Source organism: Hippichthys cyanospilos, chromosome 8 (assembly GCF_059441005.1).
Source record: "Hippichthys cyanospilos isolate Australia breed blue-spotted pipefish chromosome 8, RoL_Hcya_1.0, whole genome shotgun sequence".
NCBI lineage: Eukaryota > Metazoa > Chordata > Actinopteri > Syngnathiformes > Syngnathidae > Hippichthys > Hippichthys cyanospilos.
This window is the reverse complement of record NC_142376.1, coordinates 2,485,158-2,511,012: the sequence shown is the minus strand read 5'-3', so window position 1 is coordinate 2,511,012 and position 25,855 is coordinate 2,485,158. Positions and strand designations below refer to the sequence as shown.

General features: G+C 41.4%; 1 protein-coding gene across 1 annotated transcript in view; it reads left to right on the top strand.

Annotated features, from left to right (window-relative positions):
* ryr2b (ryanodine receptor 2b (cardiac)) overlaps positions 1-25,855 on the top strand; it is an 81,708-nt gene that overhangs the window by 19,077 nt on the left and 36,776 nt on the right. The window contains exons 27-59 of the mRNA XM_088421312.1: positions 28-202; positions 294-502; positions 1,442-1,628; positions 2,530-2,662; positions 3,211-3,325; positions 3,406-3,566; positions 4,601-4,760; positions 4,884-4,970; positions 5,709-5,935; positions 7,312-7,525; positions 7,830-8,387; positions 8,481-8,681; positions 9,239-9,350; positions 10,039-10,179; positions 10,978-11,254; positions 11,320-11,434; positions 12,219-12,351; positions 12,518-12,621; positions 12,890-13,025; positions 13,968-14,154; positions 14,290-14,398; positions 15,691-15,811; positions 15,888-16,057; positions 16,855-17,075; positions 17,637-17,727; positions 18,173-18,313; positions 19,563-19,714; positions 19,825-19,903; positions 19,996-20,085; positions 21,434-21,571; positions 21,638-21,715; positions 21,790-21,865; positions 25,195-25,318. Coding sequence (XP_088277438.1) covers positions 28-202; positions 294-502; positions 1,442-1,628; positions 2,530-2,662; positions 3,211-3,325; positions 3,406-3,566; positions 4,601-4,760; positions 4,884-4,970; positions 5,709-5,935; positions 7,312-7,525; positions 7,830-8,387; positions 8,481-8,681; positions 9,239-9,350; positions 10,039-10,179; positions 10,978-11,254; positions 11,320-11,434; positions 12,219-12,351; positions 12,518-12,621; positions 12,890-13,025; positions 13,968-14,154; positions 14,290-14,398; positions 15,691-15,811; positions 15,888-16,057; positions 16,855-17,075; positions 17,637-17,727; positions 18,173-18,313; positions 19,563-19,714; positions 19,825-19,903; positions 19,996-20,085; positions 21,434-21,571; positions 21,638-21,715; positions 21,790-21,865; positions 25,195-25,318 — 5,222 coding nt within the window. The remainder of the gene's footprint in view (positions 1-27; positions 203-293; positions 503-1,441; positions 1,629-2,529; positions 2,663-3,210; positions 3,326-3,405; positions 3,567-4,600; positions 4,761-4,883; positions 4,971-5,708; positions 5,936-7,311; positions 7,526-7,829; positions 8,388-8,480; positions 8,682-9,238; positions 9,351-10,038; positions 10,180-10,977; positions 11,255-11,319; positions 11,435-12,218; positions 12,352-12,517; positions 12,622-12,889; positions 13,026-13,967; positions 14,155-14,289; positions 14,399-15,690; positions 15,812-15,887; positions 16,058-16,854; positions 17,076-17,636; positions 17,728-18,172; positions 18,314-19,562; positions 19,715-19,824; positions 19,904-19,995; positions 20,086-21,433; positions 21,572-21,637; positions 21,716-21,789; positions 21,866-25,194; positions 25,319-25,855) is intronic.

Genomic DNA, 25,855 nt, shown 5'->3' with positions numbered 1-25,855 from the left:
CGCCCCCGTCTTTTCTGATTCTTGCAGGCCCGGTGGTACCATCAGGGCGGGGAGCCCCTGGGACGTGCCTGGCAGCGGGCGGATGTGGTGGGTTGCTTGCTGGACTTGACTGAAAGCACCATGATGGTCACACTCAACGGGGAGTTGCTGTTTAATGAGCGCGGATCGGAACTGGCTGCTGAGGACTTTGACGTCAAAGATGGTCTTTATTTATTTATTTTTTTGCGCGCAGAATGTTATTGTCCGTCAGGGAAGGAGATGCATGTATCTACTGTGTCTCCCTGACATTTTAGGTCTTCTCCCCGTGGTCAGTGTGGGTGTGAACCAGGTGGTGAGGCTGAACCTGGGCCGCCGAGCGGGCTCGCTGCGGTACTTCAGTGCGTGCGGTCTACGGGAAGGTTATGAGCCTTTCGCTGTCAATATGGCGGCAGATCCTTCCCTGTGGATGAGTTGGAAACAAGCGCGCTTTCAATCCATACTGCAGGACCATCCCAGCTTGCAGGTTGGATGCAAACACACTTTAGGATTTTTGCTTTTTTGGTATTCTCCATGTATGATGATGTCATGAGGGGGATTTGTCATCGCAAGAAACTGTTATTTGCTGGCAATTTCAGAAAAAGGGATGATAACCAAGATTTACTTTTATACATTTTATACTCGGATTATATACAAGCCTATGCGAGAGGATTAGGGCCAGTGGTGGCCAAAGTTGGCAGAATTCTCACGTTTCAAAGTGAGAATTCTCACTTATCTCAGAAGTATCTTCTCAGAATTTTGACTTTAAAGAAAAGTCAGAATTTTGAAGTTTGAGTCAGAATCTTGACTTCCAAGTCATAAATCTGAGAGTAAAATAAGAATTCTGACTCCACCTGGTGGATAATATACAAGTGTCTTGCATAGATTTATATAAATTGGCAGAATTCTCACTTTTAAAAGTGAGAATTCTCACTTATCTCAAAAGTATCTTCACAGAATTTTGACCTTAAAGGATAGTCAGAATTTTGAACTTTGCGAGTCAGAATTGTATTTTCCAAGTCCTAATTCTGAGAATAAAATCAGAATTCTGACTTGGAAAAGTTAAAGTTCTGACTCCAACATCGCGTTTAAAGAACAGTCGGAATTCCGAGGATACAAATTGGAAATCTGACTTTAAAGTCAGAACTCGGAGAGTAGGCCTTTCTTTCTTCTCAGAATTCCGATTTCTGAGAATAGTCAGAATTCTGACTTCTGAAGTCCGATTTCTGAGAATGTTGTCAGAATTTTGAGAATTTTTTTCTTCATCGGACCTAATCCTCCTGTGTTCAAGCCTCCCAAAAGGCTCCTAATATGTCGGCTTTCGGACGACGCATTTTTGGTCCGACCTCCCCGGTTGCCCGTGTTGTTCTCGGCGTTTCTTCTCGACGTCGCTGATCCTCTACATCCTGTTTGAATCTCATTCAAGGTCAACAGAGTCAGCGGCTCAGAAGATTGCTTATCGAGCCTGAGAGTCTCCCAACGCTCGTCGGCGCACCACGCCGGAGGCGGCCAAATGGACTTTTACCGTCTCAGCATGTCCATCCAGTGCGCCGCCGTCCTCACCGGCCCGGTGGGCGGCGTGCTGCCGGCGACAGCCTGCCCTTTTTCTCCAGGTCACACCGCATTTCGTCAACATTATTATTGAACTCATTCGCTGCCATTGACGGCTATTGCCGTCAAAGAAGTAAGCATCTTTACTGGGCTGCCGGTCAATGAACTCGTTCAGATTTAACAAAATAAATTCAGACACATTTCGCAAAAGAGGCACTACAACACAACGAAGCAAAAAAAAGTTGTTTCATGTTCCAGTTAATTTGCTCTCAATTTGAAAAGAAACATGAACCATTCCCGTCACGGCATTGAAAACCATACCTGCGGATTTCCTGTGAAAATCTCTCATATCTCCTTTGTCGACATTGTTATTAAACTCATTCGCTGCCATTGACGGCTATTGACGTCAAATAAGTAAGCATCTTTACGGGGCTGCCAGTCAATGAACTCGCTCAGTCACAAGGCACAGATTTAACAAAATAAATTCAGACACATTTCGCAAAAGAGGCACTACAACACAACGAAGCAAAAAAAAAGTTGTTTCATGTTCCATTTAATTAGCTCTCAATTTGAAAAGAAAAATGAACCATTCCCGTCACGGCATTCAAAACCATACCTGCGGAAATCCTGTGAAAATCTGTCATATCTCCAGAAGTGGCTTCATGTATTTCCGTTTACCCCCATTTGGAAATCACTGCTTCAGAAGATACTCAAGTCATTTAATCCAAAGACATAATTTCACGTTTTTTAAGTGAAAAAAAAGTGAAACTCTACCTTTGCTATTAAAGGAGTTTCATGAAAAAATAATGACCTTACAAAGGATAAGTACAACAAAAGGAACGGACCGTTATCTGAAGTCTTTGAGAGACCCGCCTTCGATTATTTGCCTAACGACCTTGGAAAAAGAGCTGCGCTCATGTTCCCAGGGGGCCCCGCCGCAATTAATTCATCCGCTCCTTTTAGGGAGGAAAGAGCAAGAGGAGGTGGACTCTGACTTTGAAGTGTTGATGAAGTCTGCCCACAGCTTCGCCAGTTCCAGGGATGAACTCGAGTGCAAAGATCACGGTCAAGACAAAACGTCGCGGCTCAAGCAACGGTAGGCTGTCAGAAAAAAAAAACAAAGTTTAAAGTCAGAATTCTGAACATTTTGGAAATGAGAAAATGAGAACTCATCATTTGAAGTCAGAATTCTGACTTTATTTTCAGAATTCTCACTTTGAAGGCTTTATTCTCAGAATCCTCACTTTATTCTAAGAATGTGGAGAAATGAGAGCCCTCACTTTAAAGCCAGAATTCTGACTATTTTCAATGAGAATTCTGAGACTTCTGAAAAGTCAAAATCTTCACTTAAGACATAATTCTCACTTTATTCCCAGATGTCAGCCAAAACTCCAAAATTCTGACATTAAAGTGAAAATTCTCATGGACTCCAATTTTAAACTGAACGTTCTCATACACCTTCAAATAGCTTTCAAACCTTCTTCTCAGGCTTTAACGTCAGAATTCTGACCTTGCGAATCCTGACTTTAAAGAGAGAATTCTCACAATAAAGTTGGAATTCTGAGGAAAAAACGTCAGGATTCTTGAGCTAAAAGTCAGAATTCTGCCAAAGTCTCAAGTGCTAGTCGAAAGTGTTATTTAAAGGTTCATGCTAAAGCGAAGCAAAGCAGGCCTGGCCAGCAGCAACTCCTCCGCTCGTCTCCTGGAGGACGTCCTAGTGGACAAAGACAACGCCGAACACCTCGTTCAGACCGCCAGAGTAAGACGCTCATTTTTCAGTCTCAGGCGCAGTTTTCTTTTTTCTCCTGACGTTGAAACCGAGCGTTGTCTCTTTTTCAGTATTACCACTCTGTGAGAGTTCTTCCCAATCAGGAGGCCTTCAATGTGTGGGTGGGCTGGGTGACCCCCGATTTTCATCACAGTGACATGAATTTCGACTGCGACGAGAACCTGACCGTGACGGTCACCCTCGGAGACGATAGTGGCAAAGTCCAAGAGAGGTTAGTGTGATGTTAGAAAAAAAAAAGTTGGCAGCATATTCATTTTCATCTCAGAATTCAGATTTTGAAGGGTAAAATTCTCACTCTAAAGATTGTGTTCTGAGAATTCTGAAGATAGTCAGAATTGTCTTTTTATTCCTAGAATTCTCACAGCCGAATAGTAGACTTTACTCTCAGATTTGACATTAGAGTGAGAATTCTGACTCCTATGAATGCCCATTTTTAAATGAGAATTTTAGCATGGGATACTTCTGACTAATTTGTAGCAATAAAGGCAACGTTCTGAGATTGAAGTCAAAATGCTTACTTTGGTTGGATTTTTGAGAATTAAAGTAAGAAATCTGACTAAAGTGATAATGTTGACTTCAAGATCTGATCATAGATTTCTGAGAATAGGCACAATTTTTACCGTGTTCTCAAAATTCTGACTTTAAAAGGAGAATTCTGATATTTCTCAGAAGTCTTGCTAAAGTCGCTAAAGACATTTTCAGAATGTGGAGTTAAAAATCCAAATTCTTATTTTATACTGGGAATTTTTACTATTTTTATTTTAGTCAGAATTCTAATAATAAGTCAGAATTCTAATAATAAAGTCTTTCAAGTGAGAATTCTGACATTGAAGTCAGAATTCTCACTCAAAAGAAGTGAGATTTCGGAGTCAGAATTCTTACAAGTCAGAATTCCCACAAATGTGAATTCTCAGAATCCTCACTCGAAAGTAAGATTTATTTTACTTCTGTGACTGACCTGAGAATAGTCAGAATCGTGTTTTAAAGTGAGAATTCCGACTTTACGAATGTTTTCAGTCAGATTTTTTTCCTGACAAATATTAAAATGATAAAGCCTGAAAATATAGTAATAACTCTCTCCTCAGGCTTTAACGTCAGAATTCTTACTTTGAGAATTCAGACTTTCAAAGTGATATTTCACATGATAAAGTAAAAATTCTGGCCAAAAAAGTTTGATTTTTGTGGTTAAAGTGAGAATCTTGACATCATTTTTCCCTCTCCTGCCTTTTAACGGCACATCCGCAGCGTGAAGCGGAGTAACTGCTACATGGTGTGTGCCGGTGAGGCCACGGGTTTGTCTCGCAGCCGCAGGAGCGCCGGCTTGGAAATTGGTTGCTTGATTGACACGGCCGCCGGGCTGCTGACGTTTACCTCCAGCGGCGTGGAGATGGCCACCTTCTATCGAGTAGGCTACGCAGATAAACACTCTTGGATTTCTTTGGACTTTCATGTCTTTTTGTGAAATCCTCTAGCATCGTATTACATTTTGTTATTAGTGAGAAAAAGTCATATTTCTTCCGTGAATCAGGTAGAGGCCAATACGAAGCTGTTTCCCGCCGTTTTCGTCAAACCAACCACCAGCAACATGTTTCAGTTCGAACTGGGTCGCATCAAGGTAAACCCCTTGCTAGCTAACTAACTAGTTAGCTCATATCTAGCGAAGTAACTAGCTAGCTAAGCAGCTAATTACATATATATCTATCTATCTATCTATCTATCTATCTATCTATCTATCTATCTATCTATCTATCTATCTATCTATCTATCTATCTATCTATCTTTGTAACTAAGTAGCTAGCTAAGTAGATTGCTAGCTGACATCTAGCTAAGTAACGCGCTAGCCTAGCTACTTAAGCAGGTAGCTAGCTAAGCATCTATCTATCTGTCTGTCTGTCTGTCTATCTTTTTAACTTAGGAGCTAACTAAGTAGATTGCTAGCTGACATCTTGCTAAGTAACTCGCTAGCCTAGCTACTTAAGCAGGTAGCTAGCTAAGCATCTATTTATCTATCAATCTTTTAGCTAAGTAGCTGGCTAAGTAGATTGCTAGCTGACATCTAGCTAAGTAACTCGCTAGCCAAATAGCTACTTTAGCAGGTAGCTAGCTAAGCATCTATCTATCTATCTATCTATCTATCTATCTATCTATCTATCTATCTATCTATCTATCTATCTATCTATCTATCTATCTATCTATCTATCTATCTATCTATCTATCAAAGGTAAAATGGATTACTTTAGGCTCATAAGTACTAAAGTAATTGATTACTTTAGGTAATGATATAAGAAGTTTACTTTCCTATTCTGTTCTAAAAACATTGACAATTCTTTCCGTCTGTCTCTGCGTTTGGTAGAACGTGATGCCGCTGTCGGCCGGCTTGCTGGGCAGCCTCAGAAGCACTTGCGCACCTCAGTGCCCGCCCAGGATTCAGGTGCAGCACCTGAGCCCGGTCTCGTGGACTCGAGTGCCTGACAAATCGCTGACGGTGATGGTGGACCGTCCTGATGTCCGCCACGGCTGGAGAGTCCAATGCCTGGAGCCGCTTCAGGTCATGACCCTCCAAATCCCTGATGAAAGCAGGTATGATGAATCACAATTCTATTAACTCATTCGCTAACAAAAACGTGCTAATAAGTCTGTGTCGCCGCAAAAACGTAGTTATACGTTACACTTTTTTTTTTTGGAGGGTTTAACGTAACTTTTTCTGCTAAGCAGTATGTTTAAAAGCTGTTTCATGTCATGACCACCCAAATCCCTGATGAAAGCAGATCACATTTATATGAACTCATTCCCTCCCAAAAACGTGGAAATACATCTTTTTAAATCACTACTTTTCATCCCGAAACATAGATTTACATTTTTGTTTTTTGCAACAATAGTTATCTTGAGAGTTTGATGTAACGCTTTCTGCTAAGCAGGATGTTTAGAAGCAGTTTCACGTCACATATATATTATATTAACTCATTCTCTACCAAAAACGTGGTAATACGTCTTCCGAAATGACGTTTCATCCCGAAAACGTATAAATACGTTTTTTGCGTTTGTTTGGCCAAACGTTACCGCACAATTTTGATGTAACTCTTCCTGCAAAGCAGGATGTTTAAAATCCGTTTCATGCTATTAAAAAAAGCCCGCTAGGTGGCAGAAATGCGTTTAAGCAGAGATCAGCAAGGCACAATACAGTCACTCGAGGAATAATAAGCAGGAAATAGATATATATTTTATTTTTTTAAATGTTATTTTTTCTCATCACAGTGCAGATATTTTGTAGTAATTGATCATATTTATATATTTTATTTTTATTTTCATGAAATGCATTTTAATGTTGCCCCCTGGTCATGTATTAATCTGAGGTTCGTGTCCAATTGAGTCATTCCTTTTTTTTTTTCTTTTTCAATAATTTTAGCAGCTTTTGTAGTTCAAAGTGTGTCCCCCGCTCAACCATTATCAAAAGAGGCCCTTTTTTTTTCCTCATTCATTTGAAATTAACTCAGGCCTGCAGCATTGGACAATGAACAGAAAATACCCCAAGTATGTTCAAAGACCGTTGCGAGCAAAGGGAATAGTTTATCCAAATGTTACTGTGACGGAATATAACACAAAAGGAAGCCGATAAACTCTGGCTAAGAGGCAGGCGTTGTCGCGTGCGACTCGCAAGAAAGCAGTCACGGAGCCGCCGGACATATGTTGCCAAAACAGTCATTTATCCACATTGGGAGCCACTTCACTGGTGAAAGCAGCGTGAAATAAACTCCCCACGGCTGAGCCATATAAGCTAAGAAATACTTGCTACAAGTAAATATATATATATATATATATATATATATATATATATATATATATATATATATATATATATATATATATATATATATATGCATGTGTATATGTATATATATATATATATATATTCTGCAAGGCTACCATGTCACTATTTATTTTTTTCTGTGACGCAGGTGCGTGGACATTTTGGAGTTATCGGAGCTGGACGACCTGTTGACCTTTCAGTACCACACCCTCCTCCTTTATTGCGCTTTATGCGCACTGGGCAACGCAAAAGTGTGCCATGCCATCTGCAGTCACGTGGACCAGTCCCAGTTCTTTCACGCCGTCCAGAACCCTCATCTGCCCGGGCCGCTGCGTTCCGCCTTTTATCAGCTTCTCGTGGAGGTCGGATCGTCATTCACCCTATTGGTCGTTCAGATTCAATTTACTGTAAATTTTGGACTATAAGCAGCAACTTTTTTCTCGTGATTTGAGCCCTGCGGTTTGTAGTATAGTGAGGCTTATTTGCAGTTTTTTCATGAGCCACTAGGGGGCAAATGTGTTATTAAACAACAAGGAAATAGCACTGATGATATGACTCAATGGCTGTGCTCATATTATTAAAAATCTAAAAAAATACGCCGAATGTTTTGCTCAGTTTTCGCTGCTATGGCTTATAGTGTGAAATTTCCCATCCTTTATTTTTTAGGTTCACCTCAACGGTCCCGCCACCGCGCGTCTCATGACGAACCACGAATACGTCGTCCCTATGTCAGAGCAAAGTGGAAACATCAGCCTTTATCCGATCATTGACCGCGACGGCGGAACCGGTCCTCTTCCTCGATGCATCCCGAGCGTTAGCGGAAGCGTTTCCCTCAAACCGCCGATGCGCTTCACCAGCCCTTGTTTCGTCCGCACCGACGTGACGGGCCGGGAAGTGACCTGCAGCGACAGTCCTGAAATTCCCCTGGACGTTCTGAAGAGCCTGACGGTTCAGATGTTGACGGCAGCGGTGCGGGCGGTGGAGGGAGGTATCAGGGACCCTGTAGGTGGCAGTGTGGAGCTTCTGCTGGTTCCGCTCATTAAACTGTTCCACACACTCCTGGTGATGGGGGCGCTGACCGATGAGGACCTGGACAAAGTTCTCAAACTGATTGAACCAGGTGTCTTCTCTACGGAAAACGGAACGGACGAACAGCGAGAAAATAGAGGAGATCCTCAACAAGGGCTGCTCCAAATGAAACTTCCAGAAACGGTCAAACTTGAGGTAAACGCAAAGAATAAAGTCAGCTTTGTGCGCGTGTTATCGCAGATTTCTATGAACAATTTTTAGTCATTTATTGAATTTCTTCTCCTGAAGTTGTGCAAGGTGCTGAACTACCTGTGCGACATGCAAGTGCGCCACCGGGTGGAAGCTGTGGTGGCTTTCTCGGGAAACTTTGTCGGGCAACTGCAGGAGAACCAGCGCTTACGCTACATGCAGGTCATGCAGGCGCTCAACATGTCCGCCGCCCTCACCGCTCGCAAAACCAAAGAGTTCCGCTCGCCCCCGCAAGAGCAGGTTGTCCATATCAGATCGAATTTTCCACTCGCGTCAGCCTAAACTTAGCAAAGCATTTTTTAGTTGAAAATTACACACTACAACACAATTTAGCAAAAAGTTGCCAATTAATTTGCTCTTAATTTGAAAAGAAACCTACAATGTTTTCTGTTACCCCCTGACGTGCCTTCATGTGCCCCAATTTGATAAATATTGATATATTTTAAACCAAGGACGGCCAAATTCAGCTTGTGGGGCCAGAGCTATCAAAATTAATGAATTGATTGATCGACAACTATTTGAATATAAAATTGGAGTTATCATTTATCGCCGTTATTTCTGTTTAAATTGTCCAAATCATCTAATTTTGCCCTCAACAGTCACTATTCTGATTTCTGATTATTCTGACATTAACATAGTGATTAAAATCTGGTTAAATGTCCAGCCCTAACATATATATATATATATATATATATATATATATATATATATATATATGTATGTATGTATATGTTTAATTTAAAACTTCACTCTTTAGCGGGTTCACCATTCAGAAGTTCTTCCTCCGTATTCCCCAGATCAACATGCTTCTTAGCTTCCAAGATGGCGGCCATCAGGAGAACAGCCCGTGTCCGGCAGAAATCCAACAGCTCCTGCGAGACTTCCACCGGCTCCTCAACGCCCACTGCGGTGGGTTGACCGTTAACTTTCCCTCCGCTTTATTGTTCATCCTCGCTGAGCCCGTAAAACTCGGTGAGCCGGGGAAGAAGCGCAGAGAAGGCGCTTAGCGTGATTATCTGCCGCCGAGTTTCATCTGATTTTACCGCACGCTGTAAAAAGTCCTTTTTAACAAAGTAGAATATGCTTATGATAAAGAACATATTCTATTTTTGTCTGAAAAGGAAAAATATATTGTACAACAGAAAAATTCTTATTTCAAGAGATAAAATTAGCAGCTCCTTAAGATGTGTTTGTTCAAAACATTTACACATTTTTTTCATAAAATAAAAAGATAATTGTGAATATTCTTCATTTTAGAACTAATCAATTAGAACTTGCTTGAATGCTTAAAGGAAAAAAATGTTTATTTTAAGCTACGTGTTAAAAATGTGAGATTTTAAAAATAGAAATTATTTTCTGAAATTTTACTTTATATTGAGGACTATTTGCTTGAATTTGATTTGCAACTTCCTTAAATTCCGACTTGTTTTTGTACATAGATTGCTCTTAAAACTGTTAGAAAACAAGTTTTGAATTCTAAGGAAAAATCTTAGCCCTTTTGTAGATTTTTTTGCGTCGAACAAGAAAATTTGCCTATTTTTTAATGTTTTATTTTTTATTTTTTTGGGGTCTGGCACTTTTCTGTGCTTTTGCGCAGGCATCCAATTGGACGCCACCTCTGAAGAAAGCGAGTCTCCCGAGACGTCCATGAAGGATCAACTTCTAAGCCTGGGGGCAAAAGTTCTTGGGCTGAGCAGGACGCCCACACAAGTGGAAGATGGCGGACGGCAGAATCCCAGTCAGTACACATACGAGCAATAAACTTATTTTCTGTCACAAAAGTAGGCCACGTTCCAATATAAAACTTAAAAAAATGTGGGGAATGTGGTTGTTTGAGACTGACCGTAGCTTGAAAGTGGCATTGGATCTTCACCCAGTCTTGCTGCAGAGAGCCTTGGGGTGGAAGTGTGCATTAGAAGTCCCATTGTTCAGAAATTGGCAAAAAACAAAAAAAGATTTCATTTCACACTTGATGGGTGAGCAGGCACCCCAGAGACACATGGATTCTTATGAATGCAATCAAAAAGGAAATTTTCCTTAATATGCCACCCTTGACTAGAACAAGTAATCAAAAAGAAAGCTGTGCTTTTCCTGTGGGATACCTTCGCACGCTCTTGAGCTGCGGTTGTTGTTTTTTTTTTATCTTTTGTGTTCCTTTCATGTCTCTGTTTTGAGTTTGTCTTCTTCTTATTTGATGTTTTTGCTCCCCGTGTGTCTGTGTCTTTTTTGATTGATTGCGTCCACCTGTCCTCGTCAACCTTCTTCCCTTGTGTCCGCCATTCAGCTCCCTGCTCCAATTGTTTCTCGCCCAGGTGTTCCTTGTTGTTTCATCGGTTTAATGATACCTCGACTTACGAACGTCTCTAGTTAGGAAAAATTCAGGTCGGGAAAAGGCCTCTTAGGAAAAATATTGTCTCTTTTTACGAAAGAAAAATCAGGTTGTGAAAGGCGAAAATTGTTGGTGTATAATAATGAGTGTTTTTCGATCAAAAAACAAAAGAGTTTGACTTTTTATTCCCACTTTGTACCCGCTCAGAGTCCTTTAAGACATTAATTTCTGAAACGATGTTACGCTGGACTCAAGAGACTGAAATGGAGGACCCGGACCTGGTCAGGGCCATCTTCTCGTTGCTCCTCCGCCAGTATCAAGGACTAGGAGGGCAAATGTCAGCCCCCCTTTCCAAAACCTACACCATCAGCCAAGCTTCCGTGGAGGACACCATGACCCTCCTGTCCTCATTGGGCCAAATCCGCTTATTACTCAGCGTCCGCATGGGGAACCAAGAAGAAAAGCTGATGATCAGAAAACTCGGGTAAAGCTTAGATTTTGACGTTTATTTGATCATTTCCAACATAATTGATTTTATCTCCATCACAGAGACATCATGAACAACAAGGTTTTCTACCAGCATCCCAACCTTATGAGGATGTTGGGCATGCATGAGACAGTCATGGAGGTGATGGTCAATGTTCTTGGAGAGAAGGAATCCAAGGTCAGTTCTCGTAAAAAGCGGTTTGTCTTTTTTGAAGAAATCTTTGTATTTCCTACAATTATTCCCCAAATATTTGACGTAGCTGTGTATAGGACGCATAGGAACGTGTATAGGAACGTGGAATAATCCGGCGTCGTCCCTCTGCTTCGGCCGCACTTAAATTAGTCCAGCAATGACTGATGCGCAGCAGGTGTGACTCCGCCCCCTCGTCAAGGAAAACCGCTAGTTTCTGCAGACAGGACAGAACATTAGGGACACGAAAACGTGACGTTATTTGTTGTGTGTTAAGTTAAGCGTATTTCAGATTTCCCACATTGTGAGCAGTCAGTGAACGGTGCGCCAGCGTAACGTTTAATACGCAAGAAGCTGTTGTTTTTCCTTTTACCCAAAGTTGTGCACCCAAATACTCGGCTGCTTACTTAGCCACAAATAATCGACCCACCCGGAGACACGATAACCTTTACATGTTCCTCTCCGTTTGAATAATATTTCTGTATGTGAACAACGATGGACTCGGACGGCGGTTCGGTCTGCTTGCTTATTTTATTGAAAATAATGTCGTAACAAGGTCAGCTAACACTAGCAGCTTAACACGCAACAAATATATAATTTACAGATATGGACACATGAAGAAAATATGAAGAGTTTACAAAAGATGAGATTTTTTTCCATTTTTTTTTGTGATCACATAGAAAATACCAGAATTTGACACCAATATCGTGTTATACACAAGTGCGTTCTTATATTTAGGGAATCACAGTATTTTATTTTACTTCTCCGCCAGGAGATCGCCTTTCCCAAGATGGTGGCCAGCTGCTGTCGATTCCTTTGTTATTTTTGCCGCATCAGCCCGCTCAACCAGGGAGCCCTTTTTGACCACCTCAGCTACCTTTTGGAAAACAGCAGCGTTGGACTCGGTAATGTCCTAAAAAAATCGGATTTCCCACTTTCTCGGGTTTGCTGCCGATGTATGCCTGAATTACAGTCCTCAAAGTGTTCTCATAAAATTCCAAAGAGTATACATAACGTTTATGACCGCCTTTTATGTGTGACTGTAAAAATGTTTATTTTCCCTCTCCTTAGCTTCACCATCCATGCGCGGGGCCACGCCTCTGGATGTGGCAGCAGCCTCGGTTATGGACAATAATGAGCTGGCCCTCGCTTTGAGGGAGCCCGAACTGGAAAAGGTAACTTGAGGACTCACTGATTTAGGTTCAAACTGCACAGCTCTCGGGCACTCCTACAAGACACGTGAATAGCATGGCTATATATATATATATATATATATATATATATATATATATATATATATTAAATGAGGACAAAATTCGAATGTCCAAACACGGCTACTCTGTCTGAACTTTCTTTTGCAGCGGTCGCGCTTGGGTAAATGAAGGTAATACACGCGATGCCCCGCAGTTATTCTTTCCAGCTCCACCGTTTCCTCATCTGCAGGTGGTGCACTACCTCGCCGGCTGCGGTCTGAAAAGCTGCTCACTGCTTGTGTCCAAAGGCTACCCCGATATTGGATGGAATCCCGTGGAGGGGGAGCGCTACCTGGATTTTCTACGCTTTGCTGTCTTCTGCAACGGTATTTGCAATCCGGCTTCCACTGTTGCTGCTAAGCTCTGCGTCCGGCTGTCTGGATGTCTTAGCATTAAGCGCATATTGTCGACTTTGAGGCGTCCAACCAACTTCCGGCGGCACTAAGCTTTCTTTTAGCCTGGTTTTGGCTTCACTAATAGTACCAGTAACAAGCAGTCACTTCTCTAACTACCATCATTCTCCAAATATAGGACACACCAAATCCTGGGATTTCGTATGTTATCGTGTATAAGGCGCCCCAACTTGTTGGGAATGGTGCAAAACAAAATCAACCTCGTCTTCCTAAACTTTATATTTTCTTGCGTTCGTATCCGTGGGTGACATATTTGGCGCGGGTAAAGTGTGTTTCAGATTTCTCGCATCCTAAGTGATCTGTGAAGCAGCGCTAGTGTAACGTTAAATGCACTCCAAGCAGTTTTCTTTTTCGCTTTTCCCCATGAGGCAGCTGGAATTTATGTTGCCATAAAAACCCAAAGTTTACATGCCGATAATCTAAACTCGGCAAAATGGCCGAAAGCGTCCATAACAACCATTTCTTAAATTCGAACGTACCCAGGTTTCTCCCAAATTCTTGCCTGTTTCGGACTTAAAAATAGAAAAAGGTCATCTTTAAATGAACCTCTCCATTTGAATTATATTTCTGTGTGTGAACAAAGATGGACTCGTACGATGGTTCGGTCCGCTCGCTTCTTTTATTGAAAATAATGCCCTAACAACCTCAGCTAAAACGAGCTGCAGTTAGCAGCTAACAACCAACTGACTTCCATTCGGTAATTATAAATAAGAATACGGTCGATATAAAAATGCGCATCCGTGCGTCAAAACTCGCCTTATGTGTCTTGACGGATCAATCTTCCTTGAGTGGTGTTGCTGGATAGCTGGAAAGCTCAAAAAACATTTCTACAGCTCTCCGCATGTGCGTTTTCAGGTGAAAGCGTCGAGGAGAACGCTTACTTGGTCTTGAGGTTGCTGATTCGCCGGCCCGAATGTTTTGGTCCCGCCCTGCGAGGTGACGGCGGGCGCGGCCTCCTTGCGGCAATAAAAGAGGCCATCAGCCTATCAGAGGACTCGGCGATGAACGGACCTTGCGCGGCCTACCAGTCCAACGCCACAATGTTCGCCACTGTTTCTTGGATGCTTTTATCATTGCTAAGGGTTTTATTTCAAGATGAGCCTTTAATTGTGCGCAAAATTTGCAATGCTCCAATGATTGATAGGATGCTAATTGTTGTAATTGCTTCCCGATACAGAGATAGTGTCCAGGATGGTGATGATGACCTCATTCATATGGGCCACGCCATCATGACCTTCTACTCGGCCCTTATCGATTTGCTGGCGCGCTGCGCTCCAGAGATGCAAGTGAGTGCTTTTCGATACCCGATGATGCTCACGGTAATACGTGAGAGGAAAAGGCTAGATGAAGAAAAAAAAATGTGAAAAATGTCGGCAGGATTCTTATTTTTATCTGAGAATTCTGGCTTTGATGTCAAAACTTATTTCGAATCCCGACTTCATTTTCAGACGTCTGAATTTTAAGTCAAATTCTGAGAAAAGTCGGAATTCTGAGTTGGAAAAATATTTCGGAGAAAAGTTAGAATTCTGAGAAACGTCGGAATTCGAAATAAAGTCTGACGTTGAAGTAAGAATTCCAGAATAAAGTAAGAACCCTGACTTTAGAGTTAAAACCCTGAGAATAAAGTGAGAACTCAGTGGAAAGTCAGATTTTTTGCGTGAATTCTGTGGATATAGTCAGGATTTTGATTTCATTCACAGAATCCTAAAGGAAAGATTTCTGGAAACAAACATGAAATTTGGCCTTAATGAAAGAATTTTGATTATAAAGTCAGAATTCTGACTCTAAAGTCAGAATTCTTTAAAGTCAGAAGTTTTACAAAAAAGAACCCTGAATTTAGAGTGAAAATACTGAGAATAAAGTTAGAATAATTCCAACTTTAAGGTGTGAATTCTAAGGATAAGTATAAAGTCAGAATTCTCATTTATATAGAGAATCCGACTTTAAAAGTGAGAATTCCAAGAAAAGAAGTGGGAAGTCTTTGCTAAAAAGTGAGAATTTTGACTTGAAGTGAAGATTCTTAGTATCAAAGCCAGCATTTTGACTTCAAAGTCAGAATTCTTGAATTTTGAGAAAAAAAGTAAGAAACCTGCCTCTAAATTCTGAGACCAAGTCAAGTTATAATTCTGACTTTTTACTCAAATTTTAGACATTTAACTTGGAATTCTGGGAGTAAAGTCAGAATTCGGAGATAAAAGTGAAAACCCTGACAACCTTCCGAAAATTCTCAGTCAGAATTCCGGCTTTGAAGTCCAATTTTGACTTTCAACTTATAATTCTGGGAATAAAGACAGAACTCTGAGATAAAATTGAGAACCTCACATTGACTTTCTTTTCTTATTTTACGGAAAGACGGAAATCTGACATCGACGGCTTTTCAAATGATATTTGGCGTCATTTTGGAAAAATACTGTCTTCCTGCCACAACCACAGTCCAAATCAACTTACAACGAACACACTGTGCCGTCCATAATTTAAATACAGATAAAAGGAGGGTGTGTTCAGGCTCTCTTCGTACGATCGTAAATAACAGATTTTGAACTGTGAGTACCGTCGGCGCATTTCTGGAACGTTGCAGTTGATCGAGCGAGGCAAAGCGGAAGCCATCCGCATGCGGGCCATTCTGAGGTCGCTCGTCCCCGTCCGGGATCTCCAGGGAGTCATCGGCATCTCTTTTCAAAGCCCGTCGCTCGCCAAAGGTTTTTCCGACGGGCCGCGCGCGGGAAACACGTCCACGAAGCCGTCCGTATAGGATGTCGTATCGTCCGTTTGCAGATGGTTCGGTGGCGGAGCCCGACTTGTCGGCCGTGTTCTGCCCGGACCACAAGGCGGCCATGGTTCTGTTTGTGGACCGGGTTTACGGCGTGGACCGGCAGAGTTTCCTTATCCGCCTCCTTCAAGGCGGCTTTCTGGCTGACCTTCAGACGGCCGTCTCGCTCGACACGGTCAGCTTTGTGGGGTGCATCGAAAAAAAACTCTAATGTGATCGAGGACAGTGGTTCTCAAATGGGGGGACGGGTACCCCTGGGGGAACTAGAAGGAACTCCAGTGGGTAATCATGATTTTAATTAGAGCAAACATGCAAAAATCCTTTAAAAATAATTATTGAAGTAATTAAATTTCAGGAAAATCTAAGTAAGAATCTAAGTAAATCTAAGGTGTAAAATTAATTTAGCCCATGTCAGGCTCATTTACTGCCATTTAAAATTGGAAAGATTTGGGATATTTTGAAAACCCAATTTTTTATCATGTTCATCTCCCCATTTTTTGCGATTAATCCTTTCAGTGGCAAGTCACAAACAGGGGACAGTAGAAACTTTTGTGTTGACACTCCAAAACCACCGGGGGTCGCTTGCAGCAAACTTATGACATTTGCAAGCTTTTCAGTGACTTCATTGAGGGGCTTAGCCTGGACTCCAGCAGGCTGGCTCCAGCGAACAAAACAAACTTTTGCAGTTTAATATTCAGTTTTATTTCATATTTCAAAACGGCAAACTTCATAGAAAACAGCATAAAAAATGAACCGACACCTCCTCGCTGTTTTCCACATCACTTCCTGCCCTGTAAAATGTGCGTTTTCACCTTCTGTACCCACATATTGGCCCCGATAACTTTTTTCCTATGCGGAGTTAAAAAAAAAACGAAATAGCGATAATAAAAAAAATAACGCTTTGGATAACGGCTAGACGAGCATTTCCCGATCTCATTTTAGCTAATTTGGCCGCTTCTTTTTTCGCGGCAGGACGACTTTGGCTCCAGCGACATGGCTTTGGCCCTCAACCGCTACTTGTGCTCAGCTGTGCTTCCGCTGCTCAATAAGCGTTGCTCCCTCCTGGACGACTCGGAGGAGCACGCCGTCCTTCTGGATTCTCTCATCCAGGCCATCTACAGCCTCTCAAAGGCCGCCAGCTTAACCAAAGCCCAGAGGGACACCACTGAGGACTGCTTGTTGGCTCTGTGCAGGTAAAGCATCCTTCTATTAGAGTGCACTTGGAATTTTTTTTTTTTTTCCAAAGGAACTCTCCATTATATCAAGTAGCAGAAGCAAAATGACAACAATCTGCCTGCACAGTCTTTTTTTTTTCCTCCCTGGTTGTGTGTAATGTATTAACAGGGTTTCCAATATCATTTTCTAATTACCAAATCGCACATTTGATCAGCATTATGCTAATTATCATTTGTAATTCGATTGCGCATTCGCTGATGATATGACCAGTCAGGATTCATCATGCAGAGTATGCCAGCCCTGGGGGGGGGCACCCCAGGAAAAAGGCTTTGTTTTTGCCATGTGAAGTATAATTGCAATAAAATAAGGATTGGCATCGCCATCTTTTTTTTTCCAGGCAATTAGATGCACGTTTTTTCAGTTTTAGACTAAACTGTAACCTGTATAAAGCTCTAAAATAAAGTGCCGTATTTTCCGCACTATAAGGCACTAACTATAGTATACGATATATAGTGCAGTAATTCCTTAACCAACTTTCAAACAAACACTGCTGCATTTCGATATGAATTTCTTCTCAGTAAACTCCAACCGGCTATGATGCAGCCTCTTCTTCGCCGTCTTGTCTTTGATGTCCCCGCTCTGACAGACCAAAGCAAAATCCCAATAAAGGCAAGTGCAAAAATCTGTAACTTCTGTAATTTCCATGTTTCTGACTATTATCCGCGCAGGATTATAAACGGGGAGCAGAAACTCTATCTTTGTCATCTATAATCCACATCAGACTCTAAACCGCAGGTTGTAACATCAGATATTTACACAGAAAGATGTTATATTTCAAGCATTTTTTTAAAATCCCAAACTGCATGATTACAGTGACATCAAACCTTTAACACCAACCGCATGTTTAGAAATATGCGCATTATATTTTCAAGATAACACAGAGACACTTGGATTGTTAGAATACTGCACCAACGCCACGGTAACACGCTTGATTGCATTTACTACTGGAGAGTGCCCTCTGGTGGGGCACTGGACTATAAGCCACAGGGTTCAAAGTGTGAGAAAAAAAGTTTTAATGTGAAATTTACGGTACGCACACATTTTCTCTCCACAGCTTTTAAGCAGCCATTACGAGCAGAGGTGGAAATACTACTCCTTAAGTGGCGGGCAGGGAAAGCAGAACCGGGCCTCGGAAGACGAGCTGCACTTATCGCTCAAGCTCTTCTGGGCCGTCTTCAAGGCTTTGGCCAAGAAGGTAAAGACAACGATATTTGACTTGAGAGCTCCCCCGACCCTCCAAATTTGTCTTGGCTGACACAATCAGAACACGGAGCCATCAAAGCGCGCGCGCATTCCTGTCCCAAATCTGCCTCGCGTCAAACGGCTGCGAGAAATGGTGTCCAAGTGTCTCGAGAGGACTACCCGTACTACTGAAAAGAACATTTGCTGCTATTTGTCTGCTGACTACTGATAACGTGTTTCCTACCTAAAATATAGACAAAAAAAGTTTCACTAGGTGCAATTGGGAGGTGTCCCGATCCAATCTTTATGTTGGTACAATATCAGCCGCGAACAAAAACAAAAAACTGTGTCGGATTACAGTATATCCTTTTTTATTGTACTATGAAAAAAGAATAGTGTTAAATAGAATTAACCCCTGCCTTATCCATACATATATATATTTTTTTTTTTTGGGAGGAGGAAACTACGCCCCCTTTATGTACAAAATTGTAGAAATGCGATAATAACCAAAGTAACTATGCTGTATATTTATATATTTATGAAATTGAAATAGGAATTTATTATGTTAAATTAGTGTATTATGACTTTTGAAGACTTTTGCATAATGGGAGTCCAAGCTAAGCCAATCATGGAAGTCATTGAAAGGCTTGCAAATGTTATAAGTTGGCAGCCGGTGGATTTGGGGTGTCAACACAAAAATTTCTGTTACACCCGTTCGCGAGTTGCAACAAAATTCGGGAAAATGCATGATAAAACAGCGGGTTTTCAATATGTTTGAAATTGACAATATTTCCAATTTTGAATGGCAGTAAACGAGCCTGACATGGGCTAAATTTGACACTTATAGGGTGTACCCCTGGACGTCCCCAAGATTTTAGAAGGGATGGCAGGGTGGCATATTGAAAGCCATCATGTTTTGACAATCTATGCAATATTTTAACCTCCTAGTGTTGAAAATCAAGATTTTATTTTCTGTTATTTGTCCTGAACTTCTGTTTTTGCCGCCTCAAAAGTTAACTTATTTTACCCGTGCTGGGAACACCAGCTTTTGCTGGCTTGCTATAAATCTGACACATTATGAAAAATACCCCCCATTATGATTTGTAATCGTCCACAAACCTAGCCTGAATTATTTAAAGATTCCACTTTGGGTTTTTAAGAGTGCCCATATAAAATGCACCGTATATGCTTAATGGGGCGTTTTTAATTACACCCCGTTTATATCTATTATGTCGACATATTTTCATGTGTGTTTTTGACAGCAATATGAGCCGGAGTTATTCAAAGCGTGCGTCCCGTGTCTGGGCGCGATTGGCGAGGCCCTTCCACCGGACCATTTGGACCGAAACTGCGTGTCCCAAATGGACGGAAACGCTGACGGAACCTTTGACCCGCAACCCGTAGAAACCTCCAAGTACATTAAGAACCCGCCCGGCTTTTCTTTTCAATTCGTACACATCAACGGACCCGAAGTCTGCGGCGAAGACTCCATTTAGATATGTTAATATGATTTATTCCCTTTAGCGTGTCCGTACCGGAGAGGCTGGAGTTTGTGGTGAACAAATATGCCGAGCACATGCATGAGAAATGGTCGCTAGATAAGGTAAGAAGCTCGAAAGCGTCATGGTTTTGGAGAAATGGAATGCATTAATGCTAATGTCGTCATTCATTCGCCAAGTGTGTTTTGTCCGCCAGTTTGCTCACGGCTGGGTTCACGGGGAGCAGCTGTGCGACAACGCCAAAGTCCATCCCCTCCTCAAGCCCTACAGGGCTCTGGCGGAAAAGGTAAAGCCGCCATTTTGTGGAAATTCTCACGTTTTTGCCGGAAATCGAGATGCTACGACGAGATCTCGCGAGAATAAAACGCCGTGAAATTTTTCGTCCCTGCAAAGCACGCCATCTTCCGTAATTCCCCAAATATAAGACACACTTTTTTCCCCCAAAATGAAGGCCAAAAGTATGGGTGCGTCCTTTATACAATAACTTAAAGATAAGATTTTTTTGCAAGGATGATCGATCCGTCAGCCACATAACCCGGGTTTTGACGCACAGAAGGCTTTTTGCCTTATAGTGCGGAAAATACTGTACAATAAGTGTTAGCTGAGCTTGTTATGGCATTATTTTCAAAAAAAAAGAAGCGAGCGGACTGAACCGACATCCGAGTCCATCCTTGTTTACACATACAAAAAAAAAATACTAAAATAGAGAGGATCATGTGAAAGTTATGATGTATCCAGCTGATTCAATTAAGACTGGCAAAGTATGGAGCTGTGTGCATTATTTTCAAAAAAAGAAGCGAGCGGACAGAACCAACATCCGAGTCCATCCTTGTTTACACATACAAAAAAAATTACGAAAATAGAGAGGATCATGTAAAAGTTATGATGTATCCAGCTGATTCAATTAAGACTGGCAAAGTATGGAGCTGTGTGCACCGGTTAGAGAACACGGAAATATATTCGATTTGACTCATTATTCGTGGACCTTTGGCTTTATACGCACCATCATAAACTATATTGAACACGGATCGTGCGCAGTTTGCGTATTTGTGGCAAAATGAACTCGAAAAACAACTGCTTTGGGGGTTGAGTGGCGTTCACTGACCGCGCACAATGTGGGAAATCTGAAACACACTTAATTTAACCCACCATGAATATATAACTTACTGATGTAAACACAAGAAAATATGAAAGATTTACCAGGATGAGATGTATCCTGTTTCGCTATAGCTTTTACATCGTTGCCAAACTGTTGATGCGACCTCTACACGGTCTGGTATATGTTGTCACCATCAGGGTGAAATTTCAGCCCCCTAGTGTCAATGGTTTCCATTTGATGTGAAAATCAAAGTTTCGGACAAAATACTGCACAAGGTTAAACTCGCTCAACTGAAGCCGAGCCCGTACCTTATGAGCCTTATCGTATGGTACCGTACCTTACCCTACCTTACCTTATCTTTATCCGGCCCGCTACATTGTTTATTTTCCTTCAGTCTGAAGCATTTATACCGGGCATTTATTATGTTGTATTACACATTTTGCCAAATTGTTTGTCTCGTGTTGTTCTCGTGAGATTTGTGCGGGGTCCCCGACAAATGTGGGTTTGACGCCAGCCTCGCCGGTTTTGGTCACAGGACAAGGAAGCGTACCGCTGGGCCATTAAGGAGACCATCAAAAGTATGTTAGCCTTCGGCTGGACCATCGAGCGCACCAAAGAAGGAGACGCCTTGGGCCCAAACACCTGCACCAGAAGAATTTCGCAGTCCGGTCAGGTGAGTTCCAGGAAAACAAAAATTGCTATCTTGAAATTCGCCATTCCATTTTCTACTTTCTCTCAGTTGTCTTTCGAAGGGGCGTCGACCTTCAGCCCCAAACCGTTTGACACCGGCAGTATTACCTTATCGTGGGATCAGTGTGTGAGTAATAACAATTTCCCTCAAAATGATTCGCTCGCATCTGTGCCGAGATCTCATTTCAACTTTTGTTTTAGGCCATGGCTGAAAGATTGGCTGAAAACTATCACAATTGCTGGGCCAAGAAGAAGAAACTTGAACAAGACAGTAAAGGTGCAAATCATGATTATTTCTCGGCCGTCTCTCTTGATCATACCTCTTAAATGTGCCCTCATTTTCAAGCTTCCACATCTGAGGTCTTTGAGATTAACGCCAAAGCGGCACACTTGCTTTAGGCCTTGAATTTCGGAACTTTGAAATTCAATGTGGAAAATATTAGTGCCCAAATGATTATACAAAAGAACGACAAAAGTTTGGGTGTGGTCCGCAGATCAATCATTTTCAGCCGCACTCGTCTAAGGCAAGTTATATGTAGACAAACAAGCACTCCCCTTACAGATAGTTAAGTCTTAGATGAACTTATAATGGACGTGTATGTTTTGAAGCAGGACTACCTGGAGACAAATATTGAGGCAAAAAGCAGACACAGAAAGGCACCAGAAACAAAGCCTGGAAAAGTCGCAAGCAACACAGAAAGTAGACTCAGAACCAAAACTTAAAATAGACACAGAGTAGCCTGGAAATTAGATTCGGAAGATAGCCTTGAAGTAAACTTGGAAACTAGACTCCCAAAGTAGACTCAAAAGCTAGACTCATTAAGTAGAGTGGGGAAACTAGACTTCAAATGTAGACTCGGACGTCGGACTCTGAAAGCAGACTCTGAAACCTAGACTCGGAAATAGATTCCAAAACCACTCAAAAAGTAAACTATGAAAATAGACTCAGAAACTAGACTCAGAAAGCTGGATTTGGACAGTAAACTCAGAAACTAAACTTGGAATGTGAACCGGAAACTAAAATCAGGTAAAATATAGAAAGATGACTTGAAAACTAGACGCAGAGAGTAAACTCAGATACATTACTCAGTAACTAGACTCTGAATCAAGTCTGAAAAAAAACTCAGAAAGTAGACAGTAAGAAGATTGAAAAACTAGACTCAAAAACTTGACTTGGAATCAAGCCTTGGAAACTATACACAAAGGAGACTCAGAAACTACCCTCAGAGATTCTGAAGTTAGACTCGGAAACTAAACAAATCTTGTCCCACACTAAACTCAGAAACTGAAACTAAATCAGACAGTACACTCAGATGTCAGGCTCATAAATTAGACAGGGAAACTAGACTCCTAACGGAGACTTGGAAGCTAAAATCGTAAGGTAGACTCGGAAACTAGACTCAGACAGTAGAGTCTGATACTGTACTCAGAAACCAGACTCGGAAAGAAGACGTAAACTCAGAAAGTAGCAAGCAAGGAGATTGAAACTAGACTCAGAAATTAGATTTGGAAGCTAGACTCGGAAAGCAGAGTCCAAAACTAGACGACTAAAAGTACACTTGTAAACTAGCCTCGGAAATTTAACCGATAAAATAGCTCTTGTTCACCACTGGTACAACTTGAAAGATGTTTCCTCGCTACGGAGAGAACAGCGGGCGGTCCGACTTCAATCCGCTGAAATAAAACATCCCACATCAAAACCCTTCCTTTTCATAAGTCCGAGTAAGAAGTTTGTTCAAAGGCTCTGTTTTTTTTTTTTTTTTTTTTTTGCCTGAGAGATTGGACATGATTCATTTGTAGCTTCAGCTTTCAATAGAACATTTTTTTTTTTTTTGGGTGAAGTTGAATAGAAGAGATGTTCCAGATACGTGTGTGGACAATGCCCTATCTTGCCGCACATCTTTCTTTCCCTTGACACAAATGGGGCAAATTCAGGAATGGCCATTATTCCGACTGGCCCGGCTGTCTTCAAATAAAATCATTCTTACGTTTCGTGGCAAACGGCAATAATTGAAAGATTGCAATATTGATTGATTTTGACCTTATAGCGAGCGGCCTTCCGTGAACGTCCCTCCCGGCATGTTTCCGATAGCATCGCTAGCATTCCATTGTGTGGAGATTTCGCTTTAGCAGAAATACCGGCTAGGAGATCTTCACACGGAACCGGTCCCGCAGAGCTGCTGCTGTCGTTTGAAAAAAAAAAAAAAAAAAACATTGCTGAAGCTGCTTTTTTTTCCCTGAAAAGAATGAATAAATTAGCAATTTTCAGCAGTAAAATGTTAATAGTTTGTCACTTAATTTGATCATTTTTCATATAGTTCATACTCGGAATCTAGACCCGGGAAATAGACTCGGAAAGTAGACCCAGAAACAAGACTTGGAAACTAGATGAGCATTGCTCAGTGGTAGCTAGGCCATCTCCCAAGTGAAACTGGGAGTAAAGTCATACTTTACTTTAATTTAGCCATTTTCAGTAATTAAAAGTTAACGGTTTATTGAAAATAACTTCATATTTTTCATGCGTTCCATTGAACCCTTAAAGGAAGAAAGGCAGAAAGTGAACTCTGAAGCTAGACTTGGAAAGTAGACTGAGTATTGACATTTGGAAAGTAGACACAGAAACTAGACTTGGAAACTAGACTCAACGATAGTGATCGTCTCTCAACCGAAACTGAAAAGTATACTTTATGTAACCATTTTCAGCAAATAAAAGTTAATAGTTAATTTCATCATTTTTTTTCATGTATTTCGTCAAACTCTTAAAGGGAGAAAGGAAAGTGGACTCGGAAACTAGACTCAAAGTACGTTCAGAAACTAGACTTGGAAACTAGACGAACATCGCTCAGTAGTAGCGTGGCCGTCTCCCAAGTGAAACTGAAAAGGATATTTTACGAATTTCGCCATTTTCAACGGTAAAAAGTTAATAGTTTGTCAAATAATGTCATCATTATTTTTCATGTATTTCATCAACCCCTTAAAGGGAGAAAGGCAGAATGTAGACTCTGAAGCTAGACTCGGGAAATAGACTCGGAATGTAGACTTGGAAAGTAGACTCGGCAAGTAGACTCGGAAACTAGACTCAAAGTACACTCAGAAACTAGACTTTCTTATTTTTCACGTATTTCATCAACCCAAGGCAGAATGTAGATTCCGAAGCTAGACTCTGGAAGTAGACTCTGAATGTAGACTTGGAAAGTAGACTCGGCAAGTAGACTCGAAAAGAGCAAATTCTTTGAAATGACGCGGCACTCCTCAATCAATTAAAAATCCAATTTCACGTGTTATATTTAAGTTGTCGCCTTTCAGATGGACTGTCTGAAAAGGACAAAGACAGCGTCTCCGTGTCTCATTGCTGGAAGTGAATTGGAGACTTTATTGCAACGCTTCCCCCCAGAGAGAAGAAAATTGATCAGCGGGGTCGGCCGCGTTCCATTTTCCAGAAGGTCACAGTGGGAAATAGCAGTAATGTGAAAGTGAATTTATTGCGCATTCCGCAGGCCTGGAAGTGGGGGAAAAAAAAAAAAAAGTCGATTGTGGAGTGGTCACAAGACAAAGGTGGACTTTTGCACTAATTGCATTGTTTTTTTGACCCCGGTGTCCCCTCAGGGGGACGCGGGCCAGCGCTTCTGGTGCCCTTTGACAACCTGAGCGCCAAGGAAAAGAGTAAATTCCGCCAAAGGGCCCAAGATGTGCTCAAGTTCCTTCAGCTCAATGGCTACGCGGTGTGGAGGTGAGGACGGAGAAAGGGAAATCCCGGCATGGGCGGCGGAATGGGATTGCCTTGGTCATCCGTACTGCTTCTCCCGCGTTTCCCCAAATTTTTAAAGACGGAGGACGGAACCAACTTTTTGGTGACACTAACTCACTTTCTTTGCAAGAACGTGTGAAAGTAGTTAATTAACTCCTTCACTCCCATTGACGGCTATAGACGTTTGTTGCAAATGCCCAGCAGAAATATTTTCTAAATGCCTATTGGTGCAATTAAATAAGAAAGGAAATCCATATATACAATACCATATTACAGTGTAGTATTTCGTAGTTTATGGTAAAAAAGTAGAAATTAATTGTTTTTATTCGGGAGGAGGTCTTTTGTTCCCTTTTTTAGTTTATTTTGTTGAAAAAACTCATATTTTTTTTCATCTGGTCCGACTTAGAAGAAAAAAAAAACTAGTGAGGTAAAATTGCACTTAAAAAAATAATGAATACAATGACTATTTTTTTTACTGATCTGACTTAAAAAAAAAAAGAAAAAAAAATTGCAACCACT